Here is a 17,174-nt window from a genome sequence, read left to right as displayed (position 1 = left end):
CTGAGCTGCCGCAATTACATGCATCCATTTGGTAATGCACCTGTTGGTTGCAGCCGCTGTTTTTTTACACTTTCTAAAATACACCCACTTTAATTAAAGGAAAGACATTCACGCCATGACACAGGTCTGCTTTATAAAACACAGCACAATTGAATTTTCTCTTTAAATGTCATTAGAAATACCGAAATCGGTGGTGCGCTTATAGTCGCATCTCGGAAGGATCAAGAAGGCGCGTTAGGCCTCGTAGAGAGTATGGAAGAGAATATATACATACATATGTATATATTCTCTTCTCTACTTACTCGAGTCAAATCAAATCCGTGTAAAAATGTTTGGAAGAGGGCAGCAGGCGAGGCCGGGAGGGGGCACCAGGCGAGGCCGGGAGGGGGCAGCAGACGAGCGAGGCCGGGACTGGAGAGGGCAGCAGGCGAGGCCGGGAAGTCTGGTGCAGGAAGCGGCGGCAGGTCAGGCAGCAGGCAAAGGGGTCACACGCTCCGAAAAAGCAAAGGAGCTCATTGAAGGAAAGCGCGAAAAATAAAGGGCATGTTGCGGGTGGGCGGGACTGCCGAGTTGCAGACCCACCCATTCATTGGTTGAGGTCGGAATCGGATCCTTGGTGTCTATTGGGTACCCTGCCAACGGTGCACCTGGTAGGTGCAGGGGCGTGGTGACCGGCGTGCTTGGACCCGGAAATGCCTTGTTTACTTTGTGCCTCCCATTTTGTAAGGTATGATGGACGCGGTTTTGAATTAGCAGGGTGGACGGCGTCCACCCTGAAAAACCCTCGCAAATAAGTGGGGGGATGCCGTCCACCCGCGTGGTACCCCGACTCGTGCCCTGAATAATTGATGGCAAGTTAGTCATCTGATTTAAACATTCGGCATTTCCGTGAATTGTAGAAATCTTAATTTACTTTTTCATCCTAATTTAACAACGTACATTTAGGCGTGATGAATCATCTACCACCGCAGACATGAACGAAAGTGGAGATACGCATTCTGAAGTGTAAAAAGCGCGCCCCGCCCTCACCAATGAACTGGAGACCGCATTGGCCAATCAGCCTTCTAGTTTTGTTTTATCGTGTGAGACTGTCATTTCGTCCAATCAGCGCAAACCATTTGTTGACTCTTATTACAAGTGGAAGAAGTTTAGCTTTCTATGGTCGGCCTTGGGCACAGCTCGTTGAAAGCGACAAGAAAAGATAAACTAAACTAATGAGTAACGGACTTCGTACAGACTGCGCTTTGAAGGAAGCACAGAAGGGGGGGGGGGGGACGGACGAAATGTAAAAGTAACCAAATTTAACTGGTAGCGTTTCGTTTTACTTGACCAAATATATCTAAATTATAAAACAGTTGAACTGATAACCAAGAAAATAAAGTGATGCACTCTATAGTTCTCTTAACCCACTTTTACAGACCACCGTATCTGACGTAAAGTCAGTGCTGGCTTCTTGCGTGTTTAGTCTGTAAACCAGTCAAATTTAAATTGCAGCATTAATCATTAACAACCATCAGTGCAACAGCTTGTTTTCGACATTTAACAGGAGCGCGAGTAGAGACGGGCTCACTGTCTTTTTCTGGCCGTTTCTTTCAAAATCAACCACCCCCGAAGCAGTAATGGCGATGCTCGCCCTCAGGCTGCCTTTCCCTGTTCCTTGTTGGATAACGAGCAGGGCGAGGTTTCCTATGCTGAGGGGGTCAGGCTGGTCTGCTTCCCCAAAACGGTTGCTGAGGGGTCTAAGCTCCACAACAGATCAAAGACTGGACATTAAGGGAATCTTCCCGCCCATTACAACCCCCTTTAATACGAAGGAGGAGGTGGACTTTGCAAAACTGGAAGGAAACTTGCAGAAATACTCCTCAATTCCTTTTCGAGGTAAGAAGTTCTTAGAGACTGCCAGTTCTATTATTTGTACGAGCAGTTTGCACCACACGTTGCCACTATACAACTAACCATCACACTGCTGCAGGTGTGACAATTTAGACTGTTCGAGGCCGCCAAAGCTTTAGAATGGCTTGGATGTTCTACATTAGTTGTTTTTAACGTATATTGAGCTAACAAACTGTTTTTCTGCTCCTCTTTAAATTACACAAACAGCGCCATCATGTGACAGCTGTCATAAGTGCAGGATCCAGCAATTAAGTGCCGTGCTGAGCACTGGAAACCACCGGCTCAAATTAAGCACTGGTACGAGCGCTGTCCAGTTGCTTAAAACTTTCTTTGGCTTACAATTTGGGCAAGACTTATAAAGCACAGTACTTGAAATTTTGTTTAATGTTTAAGGCTTAGACTGTACCACAGAAACTGCAGCATATGCTTAAGTTTGCTGAGGACCAGTCAAAGTGGAATTCAAAAGAATTGATAGTAATTGTATTGTACAGCAACATTTATATAGCGCTTACTACCCCAATGTGGGGAACTGAAGCCCTTTCCCCCATGGGTGCCCCCGCCTCTACAATGTGTATGATTGTGTGTTGTCTTTGTTTTAATCTTAAATGGAAATGTTTCCATGTTGTTCTTGATGACCACCGATGAAGAGTTTTATAATTTTATGCGCATTAACACACCAAAAACTAACCTGAAACAAAGAGATTATTTTGAGGTAATTGGGCTTCTGCTAGCATTAACTAATGTTGGCCTCGATTTCAAGATGGCTGGTGTTTTCTGCAATCATCTTTTCAGCATGTAATCATCCTTTGTCCTGGTCTCACGCTGCACCCAGACAGTTTTTGCACAATCAACTTTTTTGATATGTAATTCCACTTTCCCAGGTACAGAATGATGTTTCCTTTTTTTTTTTTTTTTTAGTCTTGTTGCACATTATTCCTCAGAGTGAATTGTTTCCAATGCCTCACCTGCTGGGACCACAGTGATTTCTCATGAGAACTAGTTACTGTATAATTAGGAACATTTGTATTAACAGTTGTGGTGTCTGAACAACACTTTGCATGAGAGCTACATTGTGCAAAGTCGTGGGATAGTGCTGAATAATGTGGTGAAGTGTGGCTCACTGGTTAGAGCAGGCAGACCCTGAAGCAGAGGTCAGACCCGGGACCAGGGTTCAATTCCCGACGCGGCAGGGTCTCAAGCTCAAATGTCCACGGACTCGATAATTCTCGCTTCGGTGCCTGACCTGCCTGCAACTCTGGGCATTAAGCTTGCTTAATCTCCACAACGCCCCCCCCCCCCCGCGGCGGGATGCCTGGCTTTCACCTTGGGGATGCCCTGTAGGGGCTATCTCACAGGGAAAAGCCAGGACGGGTTCCCAAGGCAAAGCGCTTAGAGACCCCTGGGTTATAAGCGCTATATAAATCCAAACATACATACATACATACATACATTTCAGCAACTGTATCATTCTTCCTTTAACCTGATTGTTCCACCCCTTGTGATTCTAATACAGTTTTATTAATGTATGGTTTTCCATGATAAAAGAAGCTCCTTTCTGGGGGTGTTGGGCTGATTCTCCCTTGTTTAGGAGGCAGGACCACGTCATTCTGACCATTGATGTATTCCTTTGGCACTGAACTATAACGGGTTCTGCTTATTATTTTTTTGCCTTTTATTCTGATCTTCATGCTATACATTGATTTAAATAATTGACTGGCTTTAGTTTTAACCATTTATTTTGCCTTCAGTAATTATTGACCCTCTAATAAACCAACATGGTTTCATTTTAAATTTTCGTCTCGTTCTCATTGTAAAGCCTAATGTGCTTTTACAGCTTGCTTTGTAATTTAGTCGACCAGATCCGATTGGGGAGCAACAAAATCCTTGGGGGATTAACAGTGCTCCTGGTGTGTCTCAAGCTCTTAAATTGAAATATTAGAGATTATTTTATTGTGTTAAGGGACGCAGCGCTTCGCAGTGTGATGGATGAAGAGGTGTGAAAGAGAGATTTTAAGTAACCTGGCAGCTCTGAGTAGCTGTGCAGCTCTCTTTGCATTACTTTTTATGATCGTAGTCCACTTAGTGGGTTACTGCACTGGTTGTCTAGTCTGAGATATTTTGTTTAAAGTTTAGGCTCCGGAGCAGGTATAGGTTAGAGGTACAAAATGGTGGAGAGGTCTGCTGGGATAGACTGTTAATATCATCCCATTTCTGGTTGTCATTGTGAAATGTCACGAAGTGGTCATAGTATATAGCTTGTTGGGACCTGATGTGGTTTGCTAAATTAAAGTCCTCTTTTGGCCTGTGACATTTGGCAGATCTCTTCGGTTATTCCATGCTTGTTCAATTGATGATGGGTGTAATGAATTACTTTGTAGTTTATGCTGTCTTGAAAGGACTGTTAGGTGCAGTGAGGAGGATGTGTTTATTGGTCTTCAAAAGAATAAACACAACGACAACTTTTATTTAAAAATGACAATTCAACCAATAACACTGCAATGAACACAAAGTAAAGTCCTTTGGTATTTTTGTTCTCTATGTTTACATTTGACCTTTTCAGTTTACCTTGCTTTTGGCTTTTGTACCTCATATAAGTATGCATTTTCGGGGAGAAAAGCTCAATGTTTAAATATAGCTAGGCACATCTTGATGTATATATGTTGTGATTTATTCTCAAGTATCACATGTATTTATTTTTATTTTATTGAGATGTTTTATAAAGTGTAACTTCTTATCTTGCAATAACTTGGAAGCGCGTGAAATAAATTCCTTCAGAGTCCAATTTTTTCTGTCACAAATTTGCAGTTCTGAACATGAATGACATGTTAATATGTTATTATGATGCGGAGCTTCACACAGGCCAGGCTTTATGGCTGTGAGGTTACCATGGCATGCAGCTAACCTCTTAGAATGGTTTGTATGACACAGGAACAGCACATAACATGACAACTCTTGAGGCACTTGGTTGGGGATCGACCACACTTGCACAGCATCTTCACTATTAAAACTGTGGGAGAAAGCCAGGCACAACAGCAATGTGCAGGTCATAGACTGTTGCGGAATTTGTGGTCGGAGGAACTCACGGCGTTTATGATGGAACTAATCATGGCTCCTGATAGACAATAAATGAGGACTACTGCTACTTTTGCTGGTGCTTGAAAAGATTAAAATATACACTGGGTGGAGCTCACTCTAAGAGTGATTTAACGTCAAAAGCGTTGATATATACAGTGCTGATCAATTTGGAAATCTGCCTTGAGGAAGCCCGCAGGGAGAGAAACACGCGTCGGCTGTGAAGCACTTTGTTTTAAAAGAAATACAAAATTTTGTCTACACTACGTGACTCCCTTGGACTGAGAAGGAGTGTCTGTACAAGAATTTAAACTGAAGAATGCTGCTGAATGCACAGGGATAATAGTGACCTGATGTGATGTGCGCTGGTGTTTTTGTTTTCTATGGATGTGACATTCTGTAACACCGTTGGTGGGCAGACTGTCCTTTTTTAAAACATTTTTTTTCACATTTTCTTTTTTTTTTATTTGGATTTAAAATACATCACAGAAAATATTTTTTTTAAAAAGTACATGCTTTGATCATTCAGGACACAGGCTTAATAATTGATTCTCATATTCATTAAATTCATTAAATACAAAAGATAAATACACAACCCGAACATACATTAGATAAATAATTAAGACTTCTAAAATAGAAAAGCTCGTATAAAACCATCAAAATATAAAAGAGGAGATGGGGGGGGGGGGAGACAAAGTGCATAATTGTATTTCCAGTATTAATAAACATCATAATATGCAGAGTAACACTTCATACATCTTTTACATGGGTCTCCCTCCATTTGGTTACCGGGGCCCAGAACCTTCTTCCGAAGTCCCGTACTTTCCCCCTCTTGTACTCATATAGGCAAGTCTCAATATTATGTATGCCAAGGAACCTGGATAGCCAAATTTGAAAAGATGGTGCAACAGTATCCTTCCACCCCGCCGAAATCAGAATCCTAAGGACGGCAACAGAAATAAATACCAATGCTTCTTCTTCCTTGCCCAAATTTAAATTCGAATCTGTGCCTAAGATCATCAGGGTAGGGGATCGGTCGATCTTATGACCTAGCAGCCCCTCCCATAATTTTTCAATCTCTTTCTTCACTGGAGTCAAGAGAATGCAAGAGAAGAACATATGTAGAAGGTCTGCTTGTCCCCCCCCACATCTTGGGCAATTATCATCTACTCTGGCCCCCCATGTATGTAATTTTGCCGGGGTATAGTATAGGTTAAACACCGTTTTGTAGTGTTGAGCTCTTAGATTTGTAGCTCTAAATATTCTTTTATTCAATGCTATAGCCAGGTCAACATCTACGTTCGGGTTCCCTAATTTATTAGACCATGCAACCTCTGTTTTATCAACATCATCCTGGATCTCTGCACGAAGGATGTTATATATAGGTTTGATTTTATTGCATCCTTTGGACAATACATCCAAGAGGGGGCTATTTTCTGGGGGGGGCGGTTTTGGTTTAATGGACTTCAGGGAACGGTCAACCTGGGTATAGGCAAACCAGTGATTATCTGGAATACCATACCTCCTTTGTAATGCCTCAAAACGTATAATCCCTTCTGCATCCATTATGTCTCGTAGAGCATTTATGCCCAGTTCCTTCCAAGTTTTCAAGGCCCTTCCAATCCCAAGCCTAGAAAAGAGGCTGAATCTATTGATATGAATATGAGCATTAATTTTAGGGATATTACAAAGTTTTCTACTAGCCTTCCATACCCTCCAAGCACTATCCATAATCTTGTATCTTGCTTTCTTGTAGAATCTTCGATCTACTGCACATAACATGATACCCATAGCCTTTCTTCCCAGTAGTAATTCATATATAGAGGGGAGTTGATATACTTCTGGTCTAACATTGTCCATATTGACATTTGATTGAAAAAGTGTCTTCATTTGTATTAAAAGACAGGTCCAGTGGTATAGCCTTAAGTTGGGGAAATCCAAGCCCCCCCTTTCCCGCGGGAGAGATAGAAGACTTGTTGATCTTCTTACTTTGCCGTATTGCCAAATAAATTTGATGAAGACAGATTCCAGTTTTGACATTATTTTTTCCTCAATAAATAGTGGTATGGCCCTAAAAAGATATAAAAGCTTCCGGAACATCGACATATTGACTGCATTTATCCTGCCAATCAGAGAGAGGTGCAGTCCATCCCATCTTTTTAGGTCAGACTCTATTGATTTTATAAGTGGTAAATAATTACCTTCAACTATTTTCTCTACAGCAGCGTTAATTGTGACCCCCAAATATACTGCTGCATCCACATATCTGGAATCTGCCTTTAACACATTCCCTGTGCAAATTATCTGGGTCTTTGCTTCGTTTAATAAATAACCTGAGTTGGATCCAAATTGTTTTGTCAGATCGACCAAAATTGGCATTGCTTGTTGGGGATCATCAGTAAATACGGCCAAATCGTCTGCATATGCTAATATTTTATTTTCGAACCCATTTATTATCACAGGTTTTAACCTAGGGCATCCAAGAATTGCCTGTATAAGTGGGTCAATATATAGGGAGAAAAGGATTGGGGAGCATGGGCATCCTTGCCGGGTTCCTCTTTTAATGTTGAAGGTATCGGATTTCTCGCCCATGACCGTAACTCTTGCCACAGGATTAATGTACATAGCTTTAAGAGCTCCGATAATTTTTTGCCCAAAACCTCTCCCTGTCAGGATATTCCACAGATAGCTCCAAACCACGCGGTCGAAAGCTTTTTCCGCGTCGAGCAGGATCATGGCGACCCCCCCCCCCCGCGGCAGCATGGGCGTCAAAAATAGCTATTGCTCTGCTTGTATGATCAGTGGTGCCGCGTCCAGGGACAAACCCATGCTGCCACGGAGAGACCAGACCGCCAATGACCCTGCCCATTCTAGAAGCCCATATTTTGGAATAAAGCTTAGTATCGGCATTAATTAGGGATATTGGCCTATATGACCCTGGATTCTCACTGGGTTTCCCTTTTTTGTGAAAGACAATAATGTTTGTCTCTTTCCAGGATTCCGGGGTTTCTCCCTTGTACACTATCCCGTTAAACAGGTCCACTAATAGGGTTATAATTTCGGATTCAATACATTTGTATACCTCCAGGGGGAGGCCATCTGGACCGGCGGCCTTCCCTGGAGCTAGCTCCTGAAGGGCAGTTTTAACTTCCACTTCGGTGATGTCTCTGTCCAATTCCTCCTGGAGAGAGGGATCAAGATAGGGACCGGAGTCTTCTAAATTCGTATATCGCCCCCCGATCATTGTTTCTTCCTCATATAACTTTTTATAAAAGTCTCTAAAGACCCGGAGGATATCTGTTGTTTCTGTATATTCTCTGCCCCTTTCTTCCATCTTCTTAATGGTGTTTTTAGACCGTTCCTGCCGAAGACGCAAGGCCAAGGCTCTACCAGCGTGTTCTCCAGTTTCATATCGGTTGGTTCTTGTAGCCTGGTATTCGCCCATCGCTTTCTGAGTGGAGACTTTCTGGAGATCTGCCTTAATTGCCATAAGTACTTTATGACTGCTGCTACCTGTCTCCCTCTGATGCAATGACTTTAACATGTTCTTCCTCGATGTTCATAAGTCTATCTAATAATTTTTCTTCGACTTTCCTGTCATCGCTTCTTAGTTTAGTCGAGTAGCTGATAGTTTCCCCCCTCAGAGCTGCTTTAAAGCAATCCCATACTATGTTCCTAGTGGCACTATATCTATTGGCCGAGAAAAAATCATCTGCCCAGCTTTTAATATGGGCAATAAATCTGGCGTCCTCCAGTAATCTCCTCTCAAAAGACCATGGGGGTCTATTTGTTCTACGGTAGCTCCTTTGATAGGTTATCACTAGGGGGTTGTGGTCAGATAGCATTCTTGGTAGTTTAATAATAGTTACTTTATTAATCTCTGATGTAGAGATAAAAAAATAGTCCAATTTGGAGTGCTTCTGAGCAGGATTTGAGAAGTACGTAAAACCTGAATTATTAGGCTCCTTGATGCCCCAGATGTCCAATAGGTCTATTGATTCTTTCAAGGATTTAATTGCCCTGTAAACTCGTGGTTTTCGACCAATATATTTTACATTATTCTCCCAGCTAGCGGAAATATTTAAATCTCCACACATTATTAAAGGCAGCGCCCAGCCTGCAAGTTCAATCTCCAAAAAATCAAAAATTTCTGGGTCGTCGCCATTCGAGCCATAAATTACACAAATGGTAAGTCCTAGCTCCAACTCAGCGATCACCCATCTGCCATAGCTATCAGCTTTAACCTTCTTGACCCCTCCCAAAGTTTTCTTTATCAGAATAGCTACTCCCCTAACCGTTGAGGTTTGCCGTGAGCATGCGGCCAAATCAAAACCATTTATTAACAAGAGGTTTCGTTTTGCCCAGGTGGGCAGACTGTCTACTGTTAATGTTTGAGGTGGATAAGCAATTTTATACCAAGGCTGCACTCAAGAGTTGAACTACATATATAGATATGTGATGTTGTTCTTGTATAAGAAAGAAACCAGTTTTGATGCGCAGATCAGATATAGCAAATCCGCCTCTTCTGTGATGTTCAGGTCATAGACTTGGGTTTGTCTAATATTCCTTTATAACAACAATGCCACATCCCCAATTCATACATAACCTTCCATCCCCACTAAAAGAAGCCATGTACAATGCATAACAAGTAGACAAAACTGCAAATATTTTGTTAAGAGTTTATACCAAATGGTCTATTAACCTACAGAATGCTTTGAGCCCTCACTTCACATGTTACTGAAACTCATGTCCTTGAGAAGTGGGTAGGCCTCCATCACCTGAAGGTCTGTCGCCAGGGCAGTCATCGTAGGAGAGAATGGTACATTGTCCGGGTTCTTACGGACATCCTCACACTTTATCCTCCTTCTGGGTCAGCCCATGTTGTCATTTCCTACTTTATTCATTTATTTATTTATTTATTTATTTGATGAGTTTTATATAACGCTGGCTAGACCCGGAGGTATCAGAGCGCTTTACATGAGAGTGACATATTGTTACAAGGTTACATTAGAAACAATTTACATCAGTTACTAGGACGTTACAAGGAATAGAAAAACGAGAATATGAGAGCGTAGATGGTAAAGAGAAGAGGGGTAGAAGGAAGATTCGATCACAGACAATAGTCAGTAAGGTGAAACAAGGCGCTGATCAGATGCATGAGTCGGTCAGGGGGAATAACGAGACCGTAAGATGACGGTTTCAGCTTTAAAGACCCCAGATACAGCACAAACAAAAATGGCGGCAATTGTGGGTAAACACAAATTGGGTTAAAAATAAAAAAATACAAAAAGGAGAAAAAAAACTACTCCATGAGTAGGGTTGAGTGGGGGCAGCTTCCAGATCTATAGTGAAGGAAGTCAGAAGGCCGTTGAACACCCACGACACATCAGCAGTCCAGTGATAACAGGGAAGAAGGGGCTTCCTTCATACCTACATTACCTGTAACTCCTACTCATGAATAAACCTGATCCTGTTGACCTTACTACTGGCTACCCTGCATCTTCATTACCATAGAGACTTTTTGGGTAACACTGATGTCACTGAGGACTGCTAACACCATCATACCCCCCACTTGCAGCCAGCTGTTGGGTCTCTGTTGTAATTCAGAATTTGGCTCCTGGGTCCTGTCTGTAACTAAGATGAGAACGCCAGGCAAACTTACCTGCTCTGCCCGAGAGTGCTGCCGTGAGGGGAAAGGCTCTTTAGACGCCCAGAGTTTGCAGCCGCAGTTGTGCGAACGCCGCCGTGAGGGGAACGGCCATCAAAGTCGCAGTAAGCCACCTCTGCCGCAGGGACTGCATTTCCCAGCTGCCCCGGCGGGTGTGGCGCGCCCAACGGGGCATCAGCGGAGCGTCCCTTAAGAGGGAGGAGCGCCGAACGAGCGCTGAGAATGCCAGGCAAACTTACCTGCTCTGCCCGAGAGTGCTGCCGTGAGGGGAACGGCTCTTTAGACGCCCAGAGTTTGCAGCCGCAGTTGTGCAAACGCCGCCGTGAGGGGAACGGCCATCAAAGTCGCAGTAAGCCACCTCCGTCGCAGGGATTACATTTCCCAGCTGCCCCGGCGGGTGTGGCGCGACCAACAGGGCATCAGCGGAGCGTCCCTTAAGAGGGAGGAGTGCCTATCGCCCCGCGAGTCACGCCCGGGAGCGCCCGGGCTAAGCCCGGGACAAGGGCGGGACAGTCTGCGACTGGACGCGATCGGACAGGACCAGATACTCTACCCCTGGGACAATAGGCTGACACCTACTAGTAAGATTTTGTATTTGATGAGTTCTGCTTTGCCCTGTGGGTATTAGTTGTTCTGTGAAAGAGGGTTACCAGGTAAAAGTTCAGGATGCCGAAGAAAGCTGTTGTTGCCGCTGTTACATCTAACACTATTGATAATTATCTGGTACAAACAGTGAAGAAAATCAATAATCAAAGGAGAGAATCTCTGGGTCTGAGCCAATCTCCTGATTATGAACGCTTAAGACCATCTTCACCACTCTCCTTGGTAGCCACTCCACCTCAGGCTATAGGCACGGATGCTCCACTTATCTTCTTCCATGAACCTGTTAATAATGATTCTGAAACGAATTCTGTGGTTATCCCCGATATACTTCTCGTAACTGATCCCGATAGTGACATTGATTCTGATCATGGGGTCCAGACACGAGACACTGAAGCTGAACTCTCTTCCCCAGATCAGGTGCCACGACCGGTACGACAATGTGCGAAAAAACACCCAAAGCGAGGTGGGTTGCGGTCTGGGGTAAGGAGGAAAAGGGATGTCACTTCAGGTTCATCGAAGGCTATAACTACTGACCTCGACGAGGACAATATAAAGCATTCTATGGTCGAGGTCTTGTTCAACAAATTTGTAGAGGTGTTTGAAGGCAAGATCAAAGTCATAATTAAACCTCTGGTGGCGAAAATTGACAAACTGAATGCCGAGATCAAAAAACTGGAAGGCTTACAAACTAAACTCATGGGGGAAGTGGAAAATTTAACTATTCTTGTTGAAAATAGGACAGCCCATCTAGGGGAGAACACTATGGATATGGGAGTGATAGGGGGTGTTTCGGTAATAACCAACCCCCCTGCCCAAGCCCTGATGGACACTGCTAATCAGTTAGGTGTCAAGGATGACGCCTTGTTAACAGTCAATATTCCCCCTGTCCAAAATCAGGTAACAGACCCTCTTCAATTTATTGTCGAAGCTACGCCGGTGGTACTGGTGCTGGCTAACGTCCCACTTTTAGAACGGGGCCTAGCAGAGCCACCTGCATCCCTGTTGAGTAAGGCTCTACATTGGCTATCAGGGAACATGAAGCTAGCCCCAGGAGGGAAACAGCAACTGGCGAGTGAGATCAGGTCAGCGAAAAGGGTCCCGTGGTTAGGGAATAGACCCAAAAAGTTTCAAGGTGACTGTGTGGCAGTGACTTTCTCAAACCCGGCAGTTTTGCCTAATGTTCTTGAAAACTTACTTCCGCCCCAACGAAGAAGTGGTAGTATTGTCCCACTTACGCTAAAAATTGTTTATGGGGAACAACAGAATGTTACATACCCTAAAACCCCTGGTCTAGATAGGGAAAATAACATGATTAACATGAATAATAGATGGGGCACAAATCTAGGTTTTAACATTGCAACTCATAACAGTTTTGATCCTCTATCCGGCCTGGATTTGTGTGACTGACGGGAGGCCAGGGTAGGCCCGGGTGGTGAGGGAAATGGTGTTATGACTCCCATGGCCCCTGCATCTCCACTTAGGTTGGATAGTGATACCCCTGTAAAAGAGAACCTTGAATTGGGAGACAAAGTCAGGCTGTTAAGCTGGAACATTGCGGGATTGCGATCCAAAAGAGAAGATTTAAATTGGCTCAATGTTATTAAACAATATGATATTGTTGCCCTACAGGAGACATGGGATGAGGATAGTGATTTTTGGCTGGATGGTTTACCTTCTTTTTTTGTCCCTGCTTTGAGCTCGACGGCTGGAAGAAGTAGAGGGGGACTAGTGTTGTTGGTCTCGGTGAACGTCAGGGGTAAAATTGTAAAGCTTGACTGTGCCTCTCATAATTTTCTCATCGTAGAGGTAACCTTGTTTAATAATATTAAAATAATCCTAGTGAATTGTTATAATTCACAACAAGGGGCATCTACAGACGAGCATTTACTTTGGTTAAATGACTTTTTAACATCTTATAAAGAAAAGAAAACCACTTTTTGTCATCTAATTTTGATGGGAGATTTTAATGTACATCTTTGTCTAAATTGTGTCCTAATTGACTATGATGGCCCGGATAGCACATCCCCTCAGCATTTTGAACACAGTCAGAAGGGGGTGGCTCTCGAAAATTTATTGTCCAGTAATAATTTGTTTGAAACTGAGTTCTTTGATAGCAATACCCGGGTTGCTACTTATACTGGTAGGGACTGTCAAACAATTATTGATTATATTTTTCTATCATTAGGACTTTTAAAGTATGTCATTTTTTATAATGCTATACAGATGCCTTTTAGTGATCATAATCCTGTGGTGATGGAGCTACATGATGGGTTTTCATTATTAAACATTTTTGTCCCGCCCCAGGCGGTTATGTCGGTTAAAACCAAAGACCAGGGGAGAAGGCTCAAATGGGGTAAGATCGTCCCCGCTGACTTTTTCCAAACCATAACAACTAAGGCCGCACAGGAATTAAACACCTGTGTCAATCCTCTCTCTAAGGGGGAGGTAGTAATAACTTCGTATGAGGCCATTTGTTTTAAAGTGTCACAGGAACTTACTCTGAATGTTCGAGTAGCAAATAATAGACCGGCTAGGGCCTGGTTTGACCAAAAATGTAGTAAAGGCCATAACATTTTAAAAAAGGCCCTTAATGTTCGTCCGAGAAACAAAGCTCTGGTATCCCAGCTCAGAAAAGAGTATGCGAAGGTAATACAGGAGCGGAAAAGGGAGTTAAAACATGAAGCCTGGGTGGAGCTCATGGATAAAGCTACCTTAAAAGACAGTGCCAAGTTTTGGTCAATTATCAACACGCCATTGTTTTCTAAAGTCCAAAATTCAGACCTAGAACTAAACATTTCTGAAACAGATTGGCTTAGTCATTTTGAAAAAATATATGGTAGCCATCTGGAGCTGGAATCCCTGGTACCCCCTGTTCCTATTGCGGCCCCAGTAAAGTTTGAGACAGCCGAAGTAATTAAGGCAATTGAGAGTACGGCTGGGCATAAGGCACCAGGTCCGGATGGGGTTCCCTCCGACATGCATAAGGCCAATCCGATGTACTGGGCTGAAATCCTAACCAAAGTTTTTAATACCTCTGCAACAGTAGGGTTCCCCAAATCCTGGTCCAGATCAATCATAATCCCTGTATTTAAAAAAGGGCAGAGGGGAGACCCGAGATGTTATAGGCCCATTTCACTGTTAGATTCCTCTATTAAAGTCTTAGGGAAGGTGGTCTTGGCCAGAATAACATCTTGGGCCTCGGAGAACAACATATTGACAGATGTCCAATATGGTTTTAGAGCGGGGAGGAGTACGGAGGACCAATGTCTCAACCTTAGTCTGATTATAGCCAAATATACGAGGGCCAAAAGGGGCTCTATCTTCTTGGGTTTTATGGACCTGTCCACAGCCTTTGATCTAGTTAATAGATCAAGGCTGTGGACCATGTTGCTTAAGATGGGCCTTGATTGTTCGCTGGTGTACTTTCTAGCGGAGCTGCACAGGGATTTAAATGCCTCTATTAGGATGACAACCGAGGGGAAATGCACAGCAGTTTTAAGTCAAGTAGGGGGGTGCGCCAAGGCTGCATCCTAGCCCCAATGTTGTTCACGTTGTACGTGAACTCGTTGGAGACAGACCTGATAGCAGCTACGCAGGATATTCCGCGCATGGGGGGAAGGCCAATTCCGGTGCTCCTCTACGCCGACGATGCGGTTTTACTGGCAAGAACCCAAATCGGTCTACAGAGACTGCTAGACTCTTTCGGCAATTTTATGAATAGTCTTGACTTGTTGATTAATACAGGGAAATCCCACATAATGTCAATGGGGAGTTCAAGAAACAATGTTAAAACTTTTTACTGTGGTACCGAGGTTGTTAGTAGAGTAAAGGTATTCACATATCTCGGAGTTTTATTCGACGATAGGTGTAGCTGGAATCCACAGCTTACCACAAAATCTAATGCCGTGAGAAGTTCCTCGGCGGCAGTTTTGGGGTTCGCCAAAAGACTAGGGGGGGAAACCAACTGAAGCAATCCTGGCAATCTATAAAGCCAAGACGGTTTCTATTGCACGGTACGGAGCAGCAATCTGGGGATTCATTAATCCTGACCGCATACAAACTGAGGAGAATACATTTTTGCGGTCTCTCCTTGGTCTTCCATCGTCTACAGCTACCTATTCTATTCACCTGGAGCTGGGTATAGGTTACATTACTGATATAATTAAAATAGCACCTATCCTGCTCTGGATTAAGACCTGGTTCAATCCACAACTCTCCCTAAACCGAACAATCATAATGGACTGTCTTAACCTAGACCATGTCGGGGAAATTCAGTGGCTGTCCTATGTCAAGAGCCTGGCTGAGAAGCTTGGCCGCCCAGAGATCTTTTCTAGACCAGATTCTCTGTGCAAAGCCGATTTAGTGTGGACTAAGACCAACCTTATCAGGCTTTGTGAAGCAGAGCGAGAGGCGGTTGAGCTAAGTAAACCTTCAGTAAGGGCCCATGTATTGGTTACCACTTCTTTGAGGCTGGCTCCCTATCTATCGGTTGTGACTAACTGTTTCCACAGATGGTTACTCACAAAATTCCGATTTAATCAAATGTATATGATATTATGGGATGTGATTGGGTGGGGTAGACCGGAGATCAATCCCCCCTGTAAATGTGATGATCTTTCTCCCCAGGACACTGTACATTTCTTGTTTTTCTGCAGGCTGTTTTCTGTGCCTCGTAAACGGTTCATTACCCCATTATTGAAAAAGTTGAGCTTTAAACAACATAAACCTGCCTTATTATTTCTCCAAATGATGGAAACTCCGGAAACTATGTACTGTGTCGCCAGTTTTTTGGCAGCTTCTGTGAGAATAAGGAGGTCTGGTTGGGTGTGTAATGTTGTAGCTACTTCTTCTTAAAACAAGCTCCTGTATCTGGGAAATATGGCCTTGTAGATCAAATGCAATAGGATTACTCTTTTGAGCTTTTTATGGAAATGAAATGTATTAGTATATAATTGTGTAATTTTAATTCTTTTATATGTTTTTAATTGTTTGCATTTTTGTATAGCATACTTTTATGATTTTAACTAATCGAATAAAGTGGTAGGAAAAATATCACATAGAGGGTGAATGACCAGGGTTCCAATTTTGGATCATTTAACAGTTCCTGCCATGTAGGGTGGGTAGTGCTGCTTGGTGTGATGCACCATCAGTTTCTTTCTGAATAGCAAGAGGGGTGCAGAAGGTCTCATTTCAAAGGGGATGTTGTTATATACCCTTGGCGTGCTTATGGAGAAGTCCTGTCTTTTGTTTTCCTTGTTGCTCTTCTTCATTTTCAGTCTGGGGATACCCTGGCTCTTGGTGTGGTGCTGTCCATCAGAGGTTGTCAGTCTCCTGATGGGGTTTGTAGGTTTGTAGGTGTGTATAATACCAAATAGTATAAGAGATGGGCTTACCTCCACTACAGAACCCAGGGCCATTGAAATGGTCTTACCCAAACTTCTCCAGAATTCTTGTACCTTAGAGCAGGAAGCATAAAAGTGAATATCATCTGCATTCTGGCAGCGACATCTCAAACAGCTAGCTTCGCCACCGCCCTTTATTCTGGATATCTTAAGAGGTGACCAATAAATCCTGTAGTAGAGTGTGAAACAGTGGTTTCTTCTGAGTGCAGCAGATTTACCCAGTGGGTAAATAATGTCTAGAGATACTTGCCATAAATCTTTCAGCTCGTCCCTCGGCAAGTAGTTCTCCCAGACCCGGTATGGCTGTTCCATCTTTCTGTCTACTGCTGCCAGAAGGTGATTATACCATTGAGCCACTTCTTTCTTCCTTGGGGCCGAATCTTGTAGCTCATTTTCCATGTAATTATCTTCCATTAGAGACCAATGTTGGCTCTTGCACCAAGACAGAAGCTGATAAAACTTAAATCTAGACAAAGCTCCGCTCGTGATATGACTGCAAAATTCCCAAGAATGACATTTATTACCTGCTACAAGAT

General features: G+C 43.3%; 1 protein-coding gene across 1 annotated transcript in view; it reads left to right on the top strand.

The window, feature by feature from the left end:
- The first annotated feature begins 1,094 nt into the window (after positions 1–1,094).
- HOGA1 (4-hydroxy-2-oxoglutarate aldolase 1) overlaps positions 1,095–17,174 on the top strand; it is a 141,094-nt gene continuing 125,014 nt past the window's right edge. The window contains exon 1 of the mRNA XM_078643575.1: positions 1,095–1,878. Coding sequence (XP_078499701.1) covers positions 1,620–1,878 — 259 coding nt within the window. The 5' untranslated portion in view covers positions 1,095–1,619. The remainder of the gene's footprint in view (positions 1,879–17,174) is intronic.

This window comes from Lissotriton helveticus, chromosome 5_1 (assembly GCF_964261635.1).
Source record: "Lissotriton helveticus chromosome 5_1, aLisHel1.1, whole genome shotgun sequence".
In the NCBI taxonomy this organism is placed as follows: domain Eukaryota; kingdom Metazoa; phylum Chordata; class Amphibia; order Caudata; family Salamandridae; genus Lissotriton; species Lissotriton helveticus.
The sequence above is the reverse complement of the archived record's forward strand: the minus strand, read 5'-3'. Positions and strand labels throughout refer to the sequence as shown.